A 25,306-nucleotide genomic window follows, 5' to 3' on the forward strand; every position below is an offset into this window, starting at 1 on the left:
ATGGTGGTCCACCATAGATTTGTAACACTATAATGGTATGCTTATATATTAGTGGTACTGCAAAATAACAATGTATTTTGTTAAATTATATAAAAAAAATATTAATATGATTAACTGCAGTGATCTTAAATATGCTCAGATAACAATTTGTTTTTTTTTAAACATTGATTTTTATTTGTTAATTATTATTTCGTGGTTAGTAGTATTGCTTTCTTTATTAATGCAACATAACAAAAATACAAATATATTTCAATATCAAATTTCAAATGAAAAACCGTGTACGAAATATAGAACAGTATATATACTATACTTACGAGGACAGTGGTGGCTACCATTGTCGTTTCGTTTATACCTCGGAGGTATAGCATAATATAATAACTATTACTTTAATGTAACCTTATCACTTATAATTATAAAGTTATAACTTAAAAGTAATAAGCAATGATAAATCATCAGATCACTCAAGGTCACCATTGTAGCGTGTAACATGCCGTATTAATATTATTACACTGGTTTCCAGTATTTTCACCCAACATTGTTTCATTAACACAATGCGTCTGTTCGTAGCTTCACAAAAAAAAAAAAATAAAAATAAAAATAATAATCAATTATTCGTTTCTAAGAAAACAGTACGGACTACGGATAATCCTTATGTGTTCTTGGAATTTACATTGAATAAGATATAATGCCTGAATGTTTCTAAATTTATAATAGAATGTTAATAATGAAAAGTATACAATACGACTATAATGAAATAAAAATAGATATTATAGAAATTACATTATTCACGTAACTAAGAATAATGTACTTAACTAGCCTTGTGTTTTAAATAAATAAATCGTGAAATATAAAGCTATATCCATAAATAATTTACATAAATATAGTTCGCTTGAATTAATCATATGAAAAATACTCAAATACATCTATGTTTTTATATATTTAAAATTAAATTATATAATATTACTTATCTATATAAATAAAAAATAAAAATTCATAGTAATAAATATTAAAGGATTTATAAAGATTAATAGGTACATCACATAAAAACACTATTTATTTCTGTTGTCAGTATTTTATTATATTTTTATTTCTACATTTTTATATAAGATACTAATTGTAATTATTATAATTATTGTATTTTAAAGTATTTTTGTTTTTATTCTGATCATCCTCAATATTTATGGTAATCTTTGAAAGTATACATTATTATTTATTGGAATTAATAAAAAAAATAACACAATTTTAACTTTCTTAAACGTCGGGTATGAAGTATTGTACAATGCCACCTACTCAAAGTTCAAAATTGCTTCAAATCGAACAATTTTCACATCGATAATTTTTTTATATTGAAATTTGAAATACTTGTATCTTTGAGATACAACGTACCTATACAATACTATCAGTAAGGTCATAATGACAATGTGCCTTGAGATAAAATAATATATGAAATTTGCTGAATATAAGTACTTCAATTTCATATTATTCGAGTTAATGGCATTCGATATATCATGATATTTCAGTTATAATTCTACATACCCATATACTATTTCTATTGTAATGGATAAACCATCGCTTTTGAGATTTATCAGAGTTCTATTGGTTTTAAATTTCTTGTACTTATTTTAGAAATGGATGTAAGTTAATCGTATTGTTGAGAATCAGTTAATTATTTAAGATACAGCTCAAATATTATCCTCCGTAACAAACGTAACATTATAGTGGCACAATGATTTCGTCAGTGGTTATCAGCCAGAAATCAATTTTTCAATGAATTTTATACAAGCAATAAATTTAAAAATTTAATTTTTATTAAATAAGATAAAGTATTCCCTCTTTAACTATAGAGGATAATAGATTGGATAAATATTAAAATAAACTAATTTTAGAGCAAAAATACTTTTAGTATAAATTGTAGATAATTATATTGTCAATATTGTATAAAGATTGACTACACATTTTTAGTTTTATTTTGTATAGTAGTGTAAGCGTAAATTGGGGGGGGACTTAGGGAGGCTTAGTCCATTTTTTTAAGTTTTTCAAGAAGTTTAAGGTTATTTATTCTAAAAAATGATAAAATGTAAAACATAATTCCTAATCAGGATATCCGATAGCCGATAACTGCCTATATGTTATGTGAACATTTAAGCTTTATGTATGAATTTTGTATTGTGAATTTGTAATAAAATTAAATTAATTGAGCTATAGTCCAGTGGTTCCCAAACTTTTTTAGTTTACGCCGCCCTAAAAATTAAAAAAAAATTGCACCTCCCATAAAAAATTAAATTAAAAATTTATAGTATTTAAATATACAAACATTTTTATTTTTATGACAAAATAAGTTAACAGTAAATATTTACCACGCGGCTCGCGGCTCCCAAGAGAGGCGCGCCTCACAGTTTGAGAACCGCTGCTATAGTCTATACATTAATATTTTATAACGACAACGATTATGTATTATACGTAAATAGATAATTTTAAAGTTTTTAAATTCATTTTATATAATAAATGTTACAATAAAATTGTAAAATTTATTTGCAGGGGGTGCGGGGTCGAAGCTCTCCGTGGACCTGTTAAATGTTTATAATTTTAGCCCCCCCCCCTTCTAATAAGGAAAATTTACGCCTATGTACAGCAGACGATATTTTAATATTTATGATTAAAGTAACGTTCTTTTTTTTTTAAATAAAACCTCTTAAACTTATAAATATTGAATATTTTATAAAAAGGATAAAAGTTTTATAGATAGTTTTCGTCTTTAATTTTCAAAATTGGTGGTTTTATGTTAAAGTTAAATCGTATTCATTTTAAATTAATAAATAAATTTGAGTTAATATTTTTTAATACACAAAATGCGCTGACATTCTCTTGATATTCGGCGACATCTAAGTGTGTTGTATTTTTTTTAATCAATAAAATATATATTTATAACACCAGAGGATAATATTTAAAATTCATAGTTATTTTTTCGTTATCTTTATGTTGTTTTAACATACATAATGAAATATATTACCTCACATATTTTTAAACACAAGGTTGCGTCTTGTTTTAATACTTAACACTTAGAAATATTTCAGTATGTATGCATACTTTGATCATCTTAAAATAATAAAGATCTTTATTGAATTGGATATCAAGATATGTAATACAAAGGGCGTACTCTTTCATCTCTAACAATAGATTAGAACATATAGATTGAACTATAAGTTGTGCAAAAATGGTTAACTATAGTCGCAATAAATATATATTATTAGGTAATTCTGGGAAAATATTACTATGATATTATAATTTATATAATCTATTCATATTTATTTTATTTTCAAAAACTAAAAATCATAATATTATACATATATAGCGTACAAATAACTAAATAAGGGATGTATTTTACTCTTGGGAAATCAAAACCTTAATCAGATCACATAAAATTTGATTAAAACTAAAATAAACCCTTTAATAATGTCCATATTATCCATAAAATATAAAAACAATTTTTTTTTAAAATAAAAAGCGTATATTTATGATATTTTTATTTTATTTTTTTTGTAAATCAACGGGTTTGAAAAACACCCTTTTTAAATCGTTTATAGAACTTATTTGAACAATATTTATTATACTATCAAATAATTCTTACTTGCGTTGTACAAGTATTTATTTCTTAAATAGTAAGCAATATTCTATACATATACTTACTGAATACCCAATTCTTTAAAATCTCAATAATGCTTATAATATGAGATCGGTACATCGGGAAATTATATCTATATCATATTTTAATTTATTAATAAAATAAAAATAACAAATAACCAACCGAATATACATATACCTGTTAATGACTAACATTTTTTATGAAAAATAATTTTACGATAATAATTGTATAGTGTCCTACTGGCCTATGACTTTATAATTTATTTTCCTAATCTATAATATTTTGAATGACCACATGCATTTGAAATTATCATTAAATATTTATATTAGCATTTTCCTGACAGTGTAAAATTCTCAAAATATTTCAATCTGTTTTGTGCTATTCGTGAACATTTGAATTTATCAATTTCTTTAGTTTTTTTTAATTCCAATTAAAAAAAAAAAAATGTCTAACGTAAATTTTCATTGTTTTAGGATTTTTTGAAGTTTAAATGTTAATAGAATTTGATATTCAAGTGTAAAATATTACCATTTATTATTAAACAATTTTTATTATTGTATTTTTTTGTATTCCAAATAATATTAACCATTGAAACTTGAAATTATCCAATAGGTACTTGAATTATTAATTTTAAAATTATGTGTGAAACTCATTTGATCAAGCCGATCAGCCTCTATATTATATTATTATCAAACAATTTGTATTTATCCTGCAGTATGCGCATTTTTTCTTTAAATAGTAAGCTGCAATGTTCGATTCATGTACGTAAAACTTAGGACTTATTATAACCTTCTTAAATCTCAATTATTCTTAATAATACATTTTTACACATTTTAAATCAAATATACATACTTACTTATTTAAATTTACAAAAATTAGGACCTACTTTTTTATAAAGAATAAGAACTGCGTATTGTCGTACAAAGATTACTTTAAACATAATTTAATTTGTATACATTTATTTGTCAGTTCAGAAATAATAATAATATTGTGTTTACTGATCAATACATTATTATCTATAACGTATATGGAATACAATGATTCAACTTTAATCTTAATTTTCTTTTTTATGTAAGTGTATGTGCTGAAAATAACTAAGGCTAAGACTTATATGCCGTAAAAAATTGTACAATATGCATTTTATTTACCAAAATATGCAAAAAGTTCAAAAACAATTTTTTTTTTATAAATATTAGTTGATATTATTACATGCTTAAATTATGTTTTTTTAAATTTTCAAATGTAAACAACTGGCGATAAATCGAAGATTTTTATTAGCTAAAACCTCTTTCCACATCACACAATATTGTTGCCTGTTGGAACATGTTTAAATGACGTGATTTGTCCCGGATTTAAAGTAATATTAACATCTTTTTCTTCCTTTTTATATTAACCGTTTACAATGTAACACATTTTTACAAACATTTTGAATTCATTATTCTTCTTTAGTATTAAGTCCATTTTAATTTAGATAGGTAGATAGTTTACGATAATTCGAAAAATAAACCAATAATTATAGACGTTTATTAAATAAATACCATTTTAAATTAACAAGATTCTCAAAAATGTATATATATGAATATGTTCAAAATATGAAAAAACATGCAAATAAAAAAATTGCACTATATACTATTTAATCAAAAATAAGCCAAATCGTGGACATACCCGACAACCAATCAATTTGGACTTAAGGATATAAAAACATGCAAATGCATAGAAATTCTAACCCCAATAACTATACTAATTTTATTAATTAATTCAAGATAAACATAAAAACATATATATTTTAAATTTTTCAATATTTTTTATATTGAATATTTCTAATAACCTAAACTCAGACGATATACGTGTAGATATATGCAAAAGATAATAAATATTATATCGTCAAATTAAAAAATTGTTCGATAAACTTATATTATATTTTGAAAGTAGTTTGATAAAGTGTAAACAGATATTTAATATGCTATGTCAACACAAATAATTTATTTCAAAGTGTGTCATTGAATAACAAATGTAAACATTTCAAAAACATATAATGCACACGAGCACACGTAAGTTTTGAAATCTTGTATTATTATTGATATTTTTAAAAGAAACATTTAATGTCAAATGTTTGATAAACCGTTTAAATACATGAGTATGATTAAATAATAACGATAATTGTAGTATACATATTTTGTAAAATAACAAAAAATACACTTTGTATATCGGTCTATATTATAAACTCAATAACAATATTAACATTAATAAATTATATTTAATTTAACTAAATTTTAATTAACCACCAAATTTATACGGACAATAAAATACTCTCACAATTTTTTTTGGGCTTATACTGTTTTTATTATTATTTTTAATAATGATAACATACATGCTATATTAATTAAAAAATATTTTTTTAAATAACTATCCAAACGAATATATAGTGATATACTAGATTCATTTAATTTAACACAATCTAAGTATTAAGTTGCATAATTTTTAGCATGTGGTTTTAATTGTTTTTTTCCCAGGTCATGCAGACTAAAGCGAAACCAGCTATTGCAAACTTCAATAACTCGAAAATAAACAAAAAATATATATATATAAATATAAAAAAATAAAAAGCAGTATACAAAACTACAGAAGCGTACAGATTAGTGGTGTTATGCGATATTAAAGCAAACAACAATAATAATCCTTTTTATTTAACACTATTTCTTCCACAGGCGTATGGGGTTATGTATGTGAGTGCGGTATAACATCCCTCCCATCCAAAACTTATGCGACAATATTTTTTTAATTATGTATTTTATATTTATATTCACATTAGATCACAATATTTGTTTAATATTATAATAATTCATATAAATTATTATTTTTATCAGTTATTTTAACACTTTTATTCCTTCAAAAAAAAAAAAAAATACCAAAAGCTATTTCGATACATAATAGACTCGTAGTCTAAAGTTATGGTAAATAAAATTGTTACTTATTATAAATGTATATTGTATATCTCTTATACGTTCGCAACTTACAAATCAATACCTATTGTAATAAATTGCATATAGATAGATAATATGCAATATTATATCAATGGCTTTAAAAACATAATAAAACGGCTATAATAATATATTAAACTAAATGTAAACATAAAATCCAATATCATATTAATAAAAAACAAATAATAATTAATAATAATTGGTAAAAAAATTATGTAACAATATTTTAGTGTAAAATTGCTCATTTATTTAGATGTAGGAATAAGTACATTCTATCCATTAAATTCAGATTTAAATTTAAAAACGTTATCTTGGAAAATTATATTCTATTAATATTCTATATTATATTTATACGATATATATATACTTATATAGTTGTAATTGTTTAATCGTAATAATTTAAATATTGGAAGATAAAAAAAAATAAAATAAAATTATTTACTATTATTATTCAGAACTGTATACATATAAAACAAATTAAGTTATATAATAGGTATTACTATAATGATACAGATATAAAGGTTGTCGAAAGAAATAAGTCCATTTTTAAACAAAAATCTCTGAGTACAAACCAACGAAAAAACAATACTCAAAGTATATATATATATATATACATACATACATAAGACACAATGACTCATGTTTGCATATACGTTAACAGTTGAACAACAGTAGTTGTGGCTCGCATTTCGTAAACAATAAATATTTCAATTAATAAACCAATGGTTCAGTATTCGTATATTTTAAATATTTACTAAATATTAATTAAAACTAATGATATTAAAAATATTAATAGCTTTTTATACTTAACTCAAAATCATAAGTCCTTTCGTCTCTTTCTCGTAAACCAACGAGTGACGATTCAACTAAATTAATATACCTAGAGTAGTACCTAATGAGTAATTTAATACCTAGTTTTAATTTTAATATTCTGACATTTTTTCTAAATGGAAATTTATCAAACCTATTCTGTGGTATAAATGTATAATTATTGAATTCTTGAGAATATAACAATACAACTAGGGTTAAACTATCGCTCATTGAGGTTATTATGTAAAGTCACAATGCTTAAAATACGTATTACTTAAATAGGTCTTTGATGTATATTCGTAGAACTGTTTTTGCTTTAAGTATGTTTCGTAATACCTATAGGATAACAATGAAATGCTTATCGATACACGGAAATCTATTATAATTTAAATATCAATTAGTATTTAGTTCAACAGTAGGGCTATGGGAGTCGTTCAATATGCACACGTTTCCGTTACCAATATCGCATTAATAATAATAATGTTCATATTTTTTTAAATGTTTATTATTTTACTGTTCTATGCTTACCACAAAATATTTGTCGCGAAATTTGAAAAAAAAAACACAAACATCTTTATATTTTAAATAAAATAAATACTAAACTGTCATTGACAAACATTGTCTGGTATTACATAACAAAATTTCAGGACGCATTTCACGCTGTTGCATTATCTGCAAGACCGTCGGCGGTGGCTCCGATAATCCTAATCACCTACTGCTACAATACCATCGAATAAAAATATTTCAAAATAATAACGATAATAATGTTCAACATATAAATCATGCGAATAAACCTTTCGTTTCTAATTCAAATACAAACAAAAATATAATGTCTGATAAATAATAATTGGCTCACTCGGAAAAATATAAGACATCACTCCAGCACACCTTCAAATTCAACATCTGAATCCGTATCACCTTGTCCACGAAATAAAAATAAAAGAAACATATTTTCTACACCCTGTAATCGCTATGAACTACACTCGCTCAAGAAGAATCCGTTAAACATCCACAATCTGAAATGAATGAATATCGATACTATTGAAAATGAATCTATTAAACCACCTGTTAAAGGTGTGGACGATTTTCCGAAATTATGCTTGGCCTTAACAGAAAATATTGGTGTTGATAACATAATGTGTAAAACTACAACTGATCACATAAAAATTTTATTCTATGTAGAGCTCTAATTCCATTAGCATTTAAACAAAGAAATACAATTAAGTGTTAAATTTAAAACTGCTGATGACATAGACTTAGCTAAGCATGAATACAGGAGGGAGTTTGGAGTTCAAGCCCCCCCTTCCATAAATAATTTCGAGTAACGAGGGAAAATAGTTTTATTATGTTGCGGCACAATTTGTATTGCTATATTTTGTAAACCCCCCCGAGAAATTTTTTTTGTAGATGTGCCTGGACTTAGGTATCAAAAATTTGACAAACATCATTGAAGCAGCTGCCTTGTTACTCATTAGTCTCAAATAGTAAATTTGTACTTTCCATTACTAATTCACTCCTACTACTTCCGGCATAGATACTCACGAAAATTGTCGAAATGTAGAAAGCTAACCAGCTAACTCGCTCTAACTCATTTCATTTTAAACTAATCATAAAGTATGATATCTTAGACTTTTTTAAATAAACTTGGTTACTCGGTCGAAAAAATTGACAGTTTACTACCTACAAGGTCCTTATAAGTTTTTCAAGTGGAAATAAAAACAATTTTTAGCGTAAATCCACACTAATTTTTTGTTTGAATTTAAAATTATAATGAAATGTGATATTTACACTTAATATAATGTTGCTTATTATTTTGTTGTCATTCAAACGATATAAATTGTGGAAATTTAAAACATTCCACTAATAATTACATTTTTATTTTGTAAACACAATGATAAATATAAGAACTAATTTTAAATTTCTTGTTTCGCAGATCGGTTCAACAGTACAATGTACAACCGTATTGGTTATAAAAATAATAACTAATAGTGTTATACATTTCATTGTATAAAATATATTTTTGTCAAATAGCATAACCTGAAATTGTATTAATAATATCAATACACATTTATAAATAATAAAATATCCCCAGAAATATACTGACAGTATTCGTTTGTATACAATTATTTTTCATTGAATTCAAATTTAGCATATTGTCAATTATAGTGACCTAATCAGTGATCAGGTACACACTACATACCAGAGCAACTTTCTCGGTTATTTTTTCTATTGTTGTTTACGTTAAGTTCTGAGTTAATAATTATCGTAATTTGGGTTGTACATGCATTTGTATTTAATTTGATACCTACAGTGTCCTGTAATGTACAGACCTCGAGAGGATCAAATTTTCCATAAAAACAATATAGTTTTCTACTGGTACATTTCCATTATGAGTCGAGTATCACTGACAATGTAATATTGCTCAAATTCTAAGCAAAAAGTACAGTGTAGACATCGCTTGTTTCACTTATATTATATACAATTTTATTTAATATAAATATATTGTCGTTTACATAAAAAATTCCGTGGAAGTTAACTTAAACTGAAGAGCTTAAATCATTTAATTTCCTTGAGAAATATATAAAAACTTTAATACATAAATACAATTAAATTTATTTTGGAGAGTGAACCATATTTACACCAAAATATCAATAAATTGTTATAACCTACACTAGCTACACTTACGTAAATATACTGATTGCTGATTACCTATAATATTGTGCATATTGCTATTTTAGATATTTTTCACAAACACACTATTATTATAAGTAAAATATATTACACCACCGATTTATTACAGCATTACGGTCTCTGAATACATAATATCAAGTCTGAAATTATTTCACCATTACGTTTCACTAATATTTAGTGTACGGGTATTTATAAACTATGTGCATACAATATTATAGTCTTAATCAGTTTGCACAGATTAACGTCCGAAGTTCGTGCACATCCGTCTGTTTAAACGCAATTAGTTGAAATAACAATCATAGAATAGACGTAGAGCTGGGCGTGCTGGCGATATCAAACTGCCGGCTGTATACCCATCATATTCATGGCCACGCACGCGTTTATTTTACACCGTACGACGTGTACACTATAATATAATGTAATATTATGCTAATGAAAACCGACCATAGAACCGTGTATACCGTATTTTCGCCTCTTAACGAGTGAATAGATAAGTAGTAAGGTGTATGGTTATTAGATAGGGTCGGTTACCTCGTGAAAGGCCAGTCCGCGTCTGTAGTAGTTGGTGCCGAAGTGCTCCTACACGGAAGGCTCAGTCTCGGGACGATTTTCAACGTGATCGGCCGTCTTCTTCGCGTGTAATCTGCAAAATCCAAAAGCATCAGGGATCAAAAGACCAGACGACGGGAAAGTCGATACTTATACCTCTAAAATATACGGTCTACTGCATTATATACACGCACGTACAGGATGAGATATAATCGAGAGCGGGACATCTCCGAGTTTTTTAAGGGGTGGTAGGTGCACAGATAAAGGCCCGTGACGGGGTAATAATTTAGCGTATTATTACTGTAGTATTTTAGTATTCACTACTTATGACAGATAGGTAGTTAAAAATATATGCATACGGTAAATGCCTTTATCTGGTTTAGGGTGAGATTGGTTAGGTTCAGATGGGTGAAATATTAGTCTAGTCCGGAAAAATTGTAAGAATGCCACACCAATGGACGCATGCAGTATATTATATATAATGTATAATTTAATATAATATCACCACCACCGCCCAACGCGCACAACATATTGTACGGCCTTTGGCCAAACACCCATCTCGATGAAAATAACCGTTTGTCTAGAAATTTCCGCGCAACCGCGTATACATGTGTATGCAATATACATGCATACACGTGGATATCCCTCGGGAACACTTTTCAGAATATACAGAGCATTTCCTCGTAAAGTACTTTGCAGGGTTTCCGGGATCCCTCCAGAGCTATAATATAATCTTATCGGCAAACGGGACGATTGTTTTTATGTCACATTGTTTTTATGTTTTATTTTTATTCGGGTACTTTCCCCCCTCCTTTAGCACTCATGTAGATACTAAAATCTGTGACGCAATTCTCTAGTGATGGGATTTTGTCGTCCGATAACTGAAAGAGTACAATATTATATATTATTATGGTTGTCGGTTGTGGTATATTCATTTTGTCATACCATCGGTCGGCTGCAGTGTGTAAATCAAAACTATATTAGTATATTAAATATTGTATATTACTTCTGCCGAATATAGCAAACTTTTAAAAACAGATCGCTAGATTACATTGTTTTGGACAAACACAAAAAACCGTTTTGTACCTAAATACTTTCTGGAAACCGATTTCAGTATTACTTATTCAATGGACTATACTTTACTTTATGTTTTACTACACACGCCTATAACTTATATACAATATTATACCTTTATGATTATAATCAATAATCAATATACATAAGCATTATGAAAGGGTATAACTAGTATACACATATTTTACCATGGGCGTACCTAAAGTATTATTTCATCGGAGAAGGTTTTGTAAGGCTAGTCGTACAGTATATTTACCTACCTGTTTAAATAGCTAAAAACACGAAATAAAGTGTATGACACATAGTAAATTGTTTTTTTTATTATTATTTATTTAATTGAATAAAAAGTAAAAAAAATAAATACTGTAATATGATACAGTAATACATGGTACAATTAATTGTTCAATTTTTATAATAAACTAAAATATAATATCTATTAACATAATGTTTTATACATTTGAGTTTCAAATGATTGAATTAAACCAGAATAAAAATCAAAAATTCATAGTTATTGGAGTAAAAACGGAAGTAAAATTTCAATTTGTTTATAGGTACCTATTGATTTTTTTATGTAAATTATGACTTACTGTAGCTAAACAATTTCTTGAAAGAAATATAAGTCACAAGGCACTTCATTACGATGAATAATTTTCATTCTCTACTAAAAATTTTAAATTTTAAATTGATATATATTGAAATTATTCATTCCAGTCGATATTGGCAATCAAAGAATATAAAATTTGTATTTTGTAAATTTGTTGTTCATAGAATTTTATTAATTTAAACTTAATAATTTGTTATACACAGTTAAAATATACATTTAGAAAGTATTATATGTTTACATATATATAAACTATACAATATAAGTATATTAATACCTTTACATATCAATATATCATATGCTTATAAAATAAAAAAAACTGTCACATAAACTATATTATGAAAGGATTACTTATAGGTATAGCATTTATTATATAAAAATATATAGTATTATATTATCATGTTATTAATTATAAAGAATTTTTGTTGACGACCTCCACGGAAATTGAGTAAGTACCTATTATTATTATTATGGATATCACTGGCGTGTGTGTAATTGGATACTCCAATATTTTTTGTTCGATTAAATTTTCTCTCGTTTCAATGTTCATAAACACAAAAATTGTTCTTGATTTATTTATTTTTTCATTGTATTACATATTTTGTGTAATAAACATAAAGTTTAGTGAATATTAATATAATCGCCATTTGTCTTAATGCAACTACGTTAAGTAGATAATTAATTTTTTTTAATTAATAGGTGTGTAGTCCAAAGCAAATTTAATAATAACATTGTGTACCGTGTGCAATAATTACGCTAGTTTTCATATTTGAGTGAATAGCAATAATGATCTAAGATGCAGTGCCTACTCTATAATTCAATTTAAATGTATAGCTGAATCATCAATTCTGCACGAATAGAAAATTTGACTCGATTTTCTAAGATTTAATTATATTAATAACTAAACTTATTTTTTATTACATTTTTTTGTATTTTCACCGTAAATTATTAGAAGTTAAGTTAAATTTAAAGTAATTTATAAACATTATTAATTATACGTACTTATGTATTTGTTGTATTGAACTTGTTTAAATAAATATATTATGTGAGGTGTTGTAGCATCGCGATGATTAATGGTGTGTGTTATATGGTGGAATTCGACAAAACGATAACAAATTGTACGAAAACAAAATAATGCATATTTATTGGCATTTAACCATATAAACGCTTTAGGTATTCATTATCTTTTTGTTGGAGGAAGGTTCGTTCTAATTTGGGTTATAAATAATACAATAGAAATAAGGCCAGTATAATATAAGGCAGAGATTTAAAACATTTTTAAGCATGTGGGTCATCTTTTTTTTCAAATTTTTTTTCGAAGAACACATCAATACTCAGTAATATCTAAGCATGCTCGACTAAACATCATTGCTCAAAACAGTAAAAATAAATCGTTTCTTCTAAATTCAAAGTATTTTTAAAAGTATCTTTAAAATTATTTGAATACTATATTTATTATTTTCTGTGTAATTTAATCATGATTTGAATTTCAGTAAAAGTGCACAAAATATAGGTACATATTTTTAAATAATTTATTTTCTTTTAAAATTTACTACATTTACATTCTTACCACTTGAATATTATTGCAATTAATTAATATACACAATAAATTAATATATAATATTTTAGAAATTTAAATAACACAGAAAATGTATTATTACACCATATATCTTTTTTAACGCATTCTCTTATCTGGTATTCAGTTTAATATATTAAACATTAAAAGTCAAGTTATAAATTTATGATTTCTATATTTTTTAATTTTCTAAACAATTTGTGAAGTGAATTACAATAACTATAGTCTAGCATAGTCTGTATTTGAGGAAAATAAAATAAAAAGTGTATATAGCTAGCATGTTACAACTTAAATTAAATAAACTGATACAAAATATGACTTATAATTAATATAAATATTTCACTTTATTAATTATTTAATTAATAATTATTTTACAAAATTGGGCCAAACATTTATGCTTTGGAATTAATTTCGACATCGATGATATGGTATGGTCCAAAGAATGTAGGTATACCGTGCAATATGGACATTGTACGTTACAAGGGTGAAATCGGGATCTTTTGAGTAGGACAGACAAATACTGATCGCTACATGGTGACATGGTGTCGCATCTTTGAACTAGTCAGTAATATGCCGGAATTGCAAAATTGTTGGTTGGACACACACAAAAAAAAGTTAATTAAATAAACGTAATTAAATGTTTTAAAATCTTGCCTGTTGAAATGGATGAACAAAAATGGTTAACTTAATGTACATTACTAAGGATATTAATTAAAAAATAAATGTAATTATAGTTAATTTGGTTAGGTACATACATGATACATGTATTTAAAATTTAAAAAAATAATTCATTGATTTCGTTGTTAAAATTTATTTTTACAAATCAAGTATATAGTTTTTATTTGATAAATAATATCATTTAAAAAAATGTAATACTTGATATTCCTTATTTTAAATGTAATTATAATTATAATGCATCACCTACTAAATAAATAGTACTTAATTAACCGTGAAACAATTAAGTCAAGGTAATTCATTGTGGTACAGAGGTAAATACAACATATAGAAATATCAATTCAGTCTATTACATTATATGATGTAATACGTTTTCTATAAGTTCTATAATTTACTATTATTTTTATTAAAATGTAATTTAAAAAATTAAAAACTTCTGAATCAATACAAAGATACGCATTTTATGAACTTACAGTAGTTAGCGTAATCGGTATACCTCTTGTTTCAAAATGAGAGTTTCAACAGTATCGATAAATTCCGACTTTATTTACCATGGACGATATATATTTTAGTATTGTTTATTTTAGAATGGAACACAAAACCAACAAATGACGGTATTGTAAATTATATTAATAAGTAATATGTGAGTATGATAATTTATATACAGTCAGATGACTCGTGCCAATATGGGAAAACAGAGGATATAGAAAATATTATATTTTGGATTGCGTGTTTAACATACCATAATCGATTTTTACTTGTTGGTAAATAAATATTGTCTTCTAAATTCAAAAATATATAATAAATAAATCATTATTCGGTAAAAAATACGTCTCTTTGAAACAGCAATAACATCTGAATTAACAATAACAACTATATCAAACATTATGGTGACTTGTTGTAGACTTTTCGATCACAAAATTAAAGTATACTGTAAATAATATAGTGTGTCATATATATAACAATATTATCTATGGACTTGGTCCACAGACCTATAAACAATTGGAAGTGCTCTAATAAAGAAGTGAGGGGACGGCATGAAACAAAAGAGAAAAGAGACCTAGTAATGAAATACAGAGTGTTAGTGGCCAAATAAATAAATTGACTGATTTGCAATTATTAATGTTATTTGTTTATATTAACTATATAATATGTTTATAGTTTCCCGATTGATAACGATTGTCGATCAATGGGATGTATATAAAATAAATCTATAAACATTATAATACTAAAATGACGGTGTATCACAAAAATGGGAAGAAAAATGTAAATTAGACGATTTCGTTCACGATTTACTACTCATTTGTGTTCATTCTCGCGCATTAATTTACTCTTATAAGGTAGAGCGGTGTGTGGAAAGCACCGTCAGTTAATGTATAGGTGAAAAAATACAGTCCGCTGCTGGCGGCGGCATTCATACACATCCGCCGACACGCCCACACACGTCATCCGTACCTGAGGTGGATCCCAATGAGTTTCTGGCCGTGAACGCGTACGGCGACAGGTAGTCGCACATGACCGGCTTTTCGGGACCGTTGCTGTCTTGCTGCTGTTGCTGTTGAAACAGCGGCTGTTGGACGAGCGTTTCGTCGCTCGGCGAATTGTCGCACACATCGTGTGGCTCGCTCTGCCCGAACAGCGGGTCCTCGTGGGTGACGCTGAAGCGAAATCCAGTGGTCAAACACTCCTGTGAACAAAAACGGCAGTGACGGTGTCAATGGGTATACCACAGCAGTAGTAAAATCACAATAATTTGTTAGGGGGCGTTAGCGCACTGTTAGTTTTCTCTATTTGACCCGCCAGTAATATAACCGAGCAATACGCTTCGCGAAAAACATTTTATTTTTTTTTTTAAATTTTAAAATTTTTGAGATATATTTAAGTCAGCTATTACAACTAGAGAACGATATTTTCGATGATATGACATAATATACATCTGTCTAAATATTACCTTAAAATAATTTAATATCCATTTAAATTTATAAAATGTATTTTTATTTTTAAAGTAAAATGATAATTTAAAATATAAAACCGAATTCTTCTTAAAAAATGTTATCTTCTATAATTTATATAACAGGTGATTTTTTTCTAAAATTACTCAATATCGTAAAAAAAAAACTATTTTACATGAACGTGTTTTGCTGCTTTTAGCACTAATAGTAACACTTTTAGTTACCATGTTACGCGAGGTCTGTAACAGAACATAGTAGGTACAGAACTTTAGTTAGATCTTAGATCACTGAAATTTATTATTTCCCATCTACGTCAGTTTCACTTCAACTATAAAACTATAGCAATATATTAAATAAACAAAAAAGAGAACGAGGATATTGAAGGAGTGTTACCTAATAAGTAATAAGTAATAATAACATAATAATTAAGCATTTACAACTATTTGTCGATAATCATATGATATTATACATTAATTCTTTGTCTTAATTTACAACTCTAAAATACTCGCATAAGCCATATGCTCTTTTATATCAAAAAACACGAAACGTCAAAAATAATAAATTATAAGACTTCATCGTTGATATGATTAATATTTCAATCTACTATAATATTTCATAATATTAACGCTGTTTGGCGGAGATATCTTAAACATAACGTTAAAGTCCGGCTCGTCGTTGATTACATATTATACGCCAGAGCGAGTGCCAGTGTTCGTATTCGTTAGATATCCACGACTTTCAAGTGAGCATACAACGCTGGAAACACTTTTAAACATAGAAGATAAAACGAAAAATTTTTGGAAAATTGTCCATCGTAATATTAATACGATACATTAATAATAACTATTAGGTAATATTGTTTGACTTCAGTGCTCGCTATCGCATACAATTATTTTGAACTTTTGATACCTGTCTATTGGACAGGTATCTATACACAATTAAATTAAAATACAATTAAGTCCATCAATTTTCCATAAATTGGATATATAGTTAACATAATCATAGACAAATTAATTTAACTCAATTATAAATTGAAGTTTTTAAGTAAAAAAAATAATACTGTTAAAAATTATTTACAAAATATTTAATAATAATTTAAAACACTGCAGCATGGAATTTACATATAATAGGGTGATTGATTTAACGTAAAACATTATTCATAAAAAAATAACGCTTTTGAAAATATCAATATTAAATTATTGTAAGTATTAGGTACTGCTATTAGTGTTTAAAAACAAAATTTTTGGAAAATAATTTATTCTCGGCTATTTTTATTGTAGTGTATTTCATTAATATTTGTTTACTCTTTTAAGTGGCAGTATTAATATATAATTTTATATTCCAAAACAGAATATTATTCAAAGTATTTCTTTCTCTAAAATATAATTTCGGGTAAATAGTTTATTAGTTATAAATTATAACAGTTATATAAGAGTAGTAGACCAACAATTTTTGAGGCACTCATCTACTATTTCACTTCGCTAATCAAAACCTTAAATTTTTATAACTCGTAAATTACTCATCCAAAATTCTTTGGGTTTCTTTGGATTCTTTGGTTTTTATAAATCGAAGTACCCTAAAATATATATTTTACTTTGGAATAAGAAATTAAAAATATATTTAGCTATTAAATAAATGTCATTTTTAACGACTTATAATGATGTAACAAAAATGTATTCAAAAACGTTAATAATTTTAAAATGAATGAGTGTTACCGTAACGTTAAATGAATTAATCGGTATAGCTATCGGTAGATATCTATATATTTCGTAACATGTACACACTTGTATTATTATTATAATTATACATAATTTAAACTTAAATCTCATAAAACTAAATTTGGTATCATGTCAGAACTAATTAATGTACATTTGTACTTAACAATGAAAGCATAGAACCATTTATTATTTAATAACAATTTTTTTGTATATGTTAGTTGGTTAATTACACTACTTATTTGATTAATAATTGGTTTTGACCTGATTTTAATTTATTTTAATCTATATATCGTTTAATGTTTTACCCAAATTGTTAGTTTAATTAAAATCCAAATTGTATCTTAAGGTATGCCCACCATTACACGAAAATGTTTATGTTTTAAAAATAGCCGATAAATAGACTTTAGGTAATTAAAACAACCAAATACATCTTTAGAATAATAATTAAATTTATAAAAATAATTATAATTGAAATACTTATAAAAGAACATGAAAGGTCCAATTCACTTTTCTTTAGGAAACAAAGTAAACTTATTTGAAGAGAACTAGCTAAATGTTTTGTTCACACATATTATCTTACTTATACTCATACTAATACCTTAAGATGACGAGCAAAAATTATTAATTAAAAAATAAAAAATGTTTAACTTAAGTAACGGTGTTAAACATTTGTTTGCAAATAGAGAAAGTGGATCTTTGTAAATATCTCAATTATAAATTACAAAGTGGATTTTTTTCCGTTTTAAGTTTATATCACACTCTGTTTAATTACTTTGTGGTTTTATGTTTTAAAATCTAAGTAATTTACTTTGTTATTGTCATGTTTGCTGTATGAAGGAATTAATATTTTTTTCCCCACATAGTTGATGTGAAACACAATTTTCTGACTAAAAGATGGTACTATAAATAGTGCATACATTGTAGAGTGTATGAAGCTATTAAAAAAATCTTTATCTAATAAAAATTTCATATTATAAATTATTTAGAAAAAACGCTGTAAGTATAAAAATAACACATAATAACATATTATTTTTATGACGTTTGACTAATAATACAATATAATAATATATTATTATCAAGTAACTATTTTGTACACTATTAATTAAAAATAAAGTTGACTGGAAAGCACATAACTTCTTATTAACTGTTTCAAGTATATTATGTAAATTTTGACGGTTAGTGACTTGATGTATTTATAAAACCAATATTATTCAAAAAGTTTTCATAAGTTTATTTTTGACTATATTAATTACTATTGCAATCTTTACTTAATTTATTCTTTTCTCCCAAACTTTACAGGTTTACCAGAATTTTGATTATCACATTAAAATAGTCTTCAAACTTTATGATTTATAAATAGAAATTAGACAAAATCACCGGTTTGTTTTTTAATTGTTATGTTCTAAGACATTCAATTCTGATTACCATTAGCAAATTAAGTATTCATGTATAATATATTATGCTAATTATCTACCTTTTTTTAACCTTTTAAATAATTTAATTAATATAATCAAGATTTATATATAGGCACATACATTTAATAATTTAAAACATCGTACATTTGTAGATAAATATAATATAATAATATTATGCTTTATGAATCTAAATATCTAAATATTTTATAATTCATACTAAATCAATATTTGGATTTAATTCTACAGTTTTAAATTCAAAACAAAACTTCGATTCATAAATTTAATGTAAGTTTATTTTTTAAAACTTGAATTTATATCATTTTGGATATCTAAGTATTTATGGTGATATTTCCAGGTAGTACAACGAATTTAAAATAATATGTTAAAATTAAAAAAAATTAAATTATTTGACCATAAAATAACATTTTTATTTAATCGAAACGTTTGAAACGACATTTAAACATAATATTTGTACTAAACTTTGGTTATGATTGAAGATATGCTGATACATTTAATTTAGATGTATACACGTTTACACTTATAAATTATAATATTGACGGACAAAAACCGTGAATTATATGAATGACAACAAGGATACATAGTTACACTATAAATTATCAATTGTTTCAATTACATTAATTAGAAGAAACTTAATAAAACCTATGTAAGCTAAGTATATTATCAGACAATAAATATGGGTAATAGTAAAATTAGTAGATGATTAAAAATATATTAATATGTATTATGTATATATTGTATATCAAATGATTTTATTATTCAAATTTTTATATGCATGGATTCTTAATTTTTTGATACGGTTATATATGTTTTGACCCGATATATTTAAAAAAATATAACTTTTTAATTCATAATATTAAAAAGGCCAATTAAAAATAGTGAATTTATATTTTATATTACCCTTTAAAATAACGTAATATTTCAGTTACTTTTATTAAATATATATATTTCTTCTTGATGAATCGTTAGCTTATGTTATTGGGTTAAAATATTTTTTCAAAATAAAAAAAATGACATAAAAAATAATAGTTTGTGTTTTTAGGTATAGTACACCTATAAATATTTATATTTGATAATATTAATTAAGTCTTAAAAGTATTTTTAATATTATTTCATGGTAACCAGTTTTAGTTATATTTGTCTCTCAATTTGAAGTTTTATTTTCCCTTAAACATTAGTATCATCAACTGACAAACTGACAAGACCAATAATATTTTATAATTATAAATTATTGTTATTTTTTTTTTCAATTATTTTTGACTCTTTACTTTTCGTTAATTAAGTCTTAACTTTGATTTTCTATAAAAATATTGATTATACCAAATAATAATATTGATTCATAGTACATTAGTATCTACTTTTGATAAAAAATAACTTACAGAAATTATATCTATACAATATTTATGTTGTAAAAATTATTTACAATACGTTTTCATTAAATAAAAAAAATAATTAAAAGTTGAACATTTTAAGAAATAATAAAAATATTTCTTATTATTTCTACGCAAGTTTAAATAAAATAATATTAAAAACTCGACGAATACCGTCTTAAAGTGACTTAATATACCATTTTTTTTTTATATTTATAATATAGATATAATTAAGAATCCTTTTTATTTAAATTATACGACTGTAATATAAAATGTACTTATTGATTTTGTTCAGTTTTATAGAAAAAAGAAGATTCGAATGATCGTAAACACACGGGGGGAGGTGTTTAGCCATCTAGATGACTGCTACAGGCTAATAAGGACAATATTTTAAAGATTAGGTATTGTAGCCACCCCCTCCCCCATAAAATTGTGTATCTATCAAAATACCTAAGTAGGGATAACATCTCCTATCTTACACCTATCTTTTAACATAGTGACATCATTCATATTATTATTATTGAAAAGCATGAAAGTAAGTAGTAACCAATACTTAATAGTAAGCCGTACAGTAGGTGTAAGAATGTATCTCGTCATTGAGAAGGTCACTCTGTGAAAAAATTCGAATTTGATATTATATCATCTTATACTTAGTACTTAGAGCATATAATGAGCAGTTATTTCATAAAAATAAAACAATATATTTTATGTTATTCATATTTACTTATTGTACCTATATTCTTATCACGAAAAATGTATTCCTGTAGTAAAATGTATAAAATACAAATAGCAGCTTGAAATAATAAATGCTTTCATTTGAATAAAACTTTTCTTGGTTTTTATAGTACTATCGGTTACGCTCGAAATACGTAAGTCAATCACGAAGATTTTGGTTTCGTTTGACATACACTATATTTTTTTTTCGGTTCGCTGAAAATATAGCAGTATAATACGACTCAGTAACCTATGTCAAAGGAATATAGAAAACATAAATATTGTCAAACAAACAGAAAATGATCTTTTGAAACTCATATGTTTTCATCTCGGTGATTATCGCAGCAGTTTTTTTTTACCCGGGATACAGTTTTTAGTATTTTAATTTTTAATCGTTAACGTTAGTGACATTACGTACTGTCGCGTCAAGCTGAAATATATTCGAACTCAATGGTAAGGTTGCAAAGTTAACAAAAATAAAAATATTAATTTGATTAATTTGAACATCACAGAGTTTATCGTCAGTTATATTTGTATAATGTATCGTATCAGTTGATTAGTAAATTTTAATGCACATCGTGTATTCGTGTATGCATAATTCGTTAATCATTTAAAATAAAACACCATTGGTGTTTTGATGATTCTGTATATGTACTTACTTTATGTAACATACGTAATTTATATGCATACAATATACAACGTTACACAAACACAAGAGTGATGGGCGCTGTACAGGACACTGCGATTGCGCATGGTTTGAACGTGTAATTATTTAATGACGAAGCATGAAGATTACTGGCTATATATATATTTATATATTTATATATTTTAGTGGTAATGTATGTAATACGTTATTTTATGAAATAACTAGTTATTCTATAAAATTCCTAAATATGCTATGATATAATGCCTAATATAATATTCCTATAATATAATTTACACGGTTTTACTAGTTAATATATTGAATACCAATTGGGTTTTCGCTAATGTATAAAATGTATAGTCATCGTTAGGTATATAACCGGCACTGTAGTAGATAACATAAGTGACGTCTCAGATGAAGTTATTTGTCTTCGAAAGGCATCCGAATCTCAATCACTAGGTAATGGTCAAGGGTTTTTCAAATGCACATGGCAACAAAAGGGCACCGCAAAATTTGCCTCTAAATACCATCCAAAAAAATCGTGTACTAATAAATAAATTGTAATTTGTAAAAATAATAATAATTTAATAATTCTAATAAATAGATTTTGTATAAATAATTAACTTTTTCAAAATTAACATTTATGATTTATACATAGATTCAAAAAAAGTTTTTAATATATTAAATAAGCCGTTATTTTTAATTTATAAAATATCTAATTAGTAAGTAGAATAACTAGTTGAAGTACTCATGTAGTTTATGGATTAATTCAATGCATTAACTGAAAGTACCCGTAATTCTATAAAATAACTAGCTATTTATAACTGTAGTTATTTTATAGAATTACAGAATTTCATACATTAACGATAACTTATATATTATAATTTTTTTGTCGAAGTCTAGATGGCTGCTGAACAGATGAATGTAAATTAAATACCAGATTGTTACTAGACATCGTTTTTATTTTTATAAAATGTATTAAATTAAACTTGAAAAACGAATGGTTTTTAATATTCAAGTTTCTAAACTTAGGCAGGAAAATGTATATGGCAATGAAAGTCGTCAGTTCGGCACTAAGTGGTATATATTATAGCCAGTCTATAGACTATAGAGGTATGACTATGCCCTACTAGGTAAAGCTTATACAACTCCTAACAATAACGTATGATGGAGTGGTGGTATTTGGGACTATTTTTTTATTCTAATATTGAATTAACTTATGCATATTACCATTAGCCAAAACAAGTGTTTTAACCTTTACACACTATTAACATTTATAATTCACTAGGTAATCATATTATATGCACGCCATTTCATCGGTATGCTTGTGCTTACTACACAAGCCTTTGCAATAAAAACGTTGACGTATCGATTATTGCATGTAGGACCTAAATTGTAGATATATATATATATATATATATATATGATATGGTACATTTCTCAACCATGTCCAAATCAAACGCATCGTCCCATGTCTACGTGTGACTGTTAACAAAACTTTAATATAACGTTACCTACCTATACAAATAAAAATATTTATACTTAGTGCAATTTTCAACAGAAACTACTTGATGCAGCGTGTACGATTTCCAAACGTTTTCAATATATATTATAATATACTTTCAACTACGGTATATTTCAATAAAATAATATCATGTACCTATAGATGTGAAATGAGTGTTTGGCACGTATTCAATTCTGTTCTTGTAATATACTTTTGTTTTTTTGTCAAATGCATTGAAATAATGCATATAATTAATGAAATGTATTATAATGGACGGAAAACAACGAATTGATCGAATAGTACTTAATGCTAGACCATGCAATAAACGCACGGAAATATAACAAACAATATTCATTAGGTACTATATTTGTATTTGACTGATTACAACAAATCAAAAAAACCATTAGAAATTTTAGTAGGTACATGCCATTAAAAGTACTTTTGATAGATACAACCGTTGCTGACAAAATAATATTATCATAGCAAACAATACTTTTTAGCTTTTTATAATATTAATTTACATATTATTTTACTAAATGAGTAATAATAGAGACATAGCTATATTGTAGACATAAATACTAAAATAACATAAACATAATATTCTCATTATATCGTATAATGTTTATTTATAGACGTTTTCGTGAACTATGGTATACGTTTAACATATATTAGGTCCTTGTATTATAACAATGAGTATTTTTAAAAGGCTATTCGATAATTCTAATATTAGACTGTAATATTGACAATATTTATATAGCTAGGTTATTCGTACTTTTAAATGAGTTTCACCGATAATAATATTATCAAAACAATAATTTCGGTGTGATTCAAGGAACACTATAATGAAGATGTTATATTAGGCTTAGCTTTAGTATGAACCGTTTGTTTCGAAAAAACGATTATTAAAATCGTTTGAATGTTCTTCATCAATAGTTAAAGACATAATAATTCATATCATTATATAATAACGATTTCAGTAATTCAATAATAATAATTATTATTTTATTCCATATTAGGTTATTTATTCGTCAAATCACGACGCAATCGACCCATTATGATTTAGACTACAATAAAATCAAATCAATTAATCAATTTTAAGTACAAATAAATAGAGATTAAAGAAAATTTTTACAATTCGAAGAACCCATATTTTAAACACGGACCTGCACCATTTCGGGTATAAGCGGACCGCAAAAAAAAATTGTTGTCAACACTCGGTGAATTTTGAGATTCATCATGACTTAGATTATCGTATTAAATAGTATTTCAATTTGAAAACGTGTTTCACGATTTACCGGGATGGTTATGCGTGACGTTGTTAGCAATGCACCTGTCTTATTTTTTGACCAACGATCTAACGTAGGATGATCAA

At 25.7% G+C, this 25,306-nt stretch overlaps 1 protein-coding gene across 1 annotated transcript in view; it reads right to left on the reverse strand.

Moving 5' to 3' along the window:
• The window catches only part of LOC113554952 (cAMP-specific 3',5'-cyclic phosphodiesterase), a 612,877-nt gene that overhangs the window by 505,702 nt on the left and 81,869 nt on the right, over nucleotides 1–25,306 (reverse strand). Inside the window, exons 3-4 of the mRNA XM_026959110.1 lie at nucleotides 16,056–16,287; nucleotides 10,657–10,768 (exon numbers count right to left, since the gene is read on the reverse strand). Of these exons, the coding sequence (XP_026814911.1) occupies nucleotides 10,657–10,768; nucleotides 16,056–16,287 (344 nt within the window). The remainder of the gene's footprint in view (nucleotides 1–10,656; nucleotides 10,769–16,055; nucleotides 16,288–25,306) is intronic.

This window comes from Rhopalosiphum maidis, chromosome 2, assembly GCF_003676215.2.
Source record: "Rhopalosiphum maidis isolate BTI-1 chromosome 2, ASM367621v3, whole genome shotgun sequence".
Lineage (NCBI taxonomy): Eukaryota > Metazoa > Arthropoda > Insecta > Hemiptera > Aphididae > Rhopalosiphum > Rhopalosiphum maidis.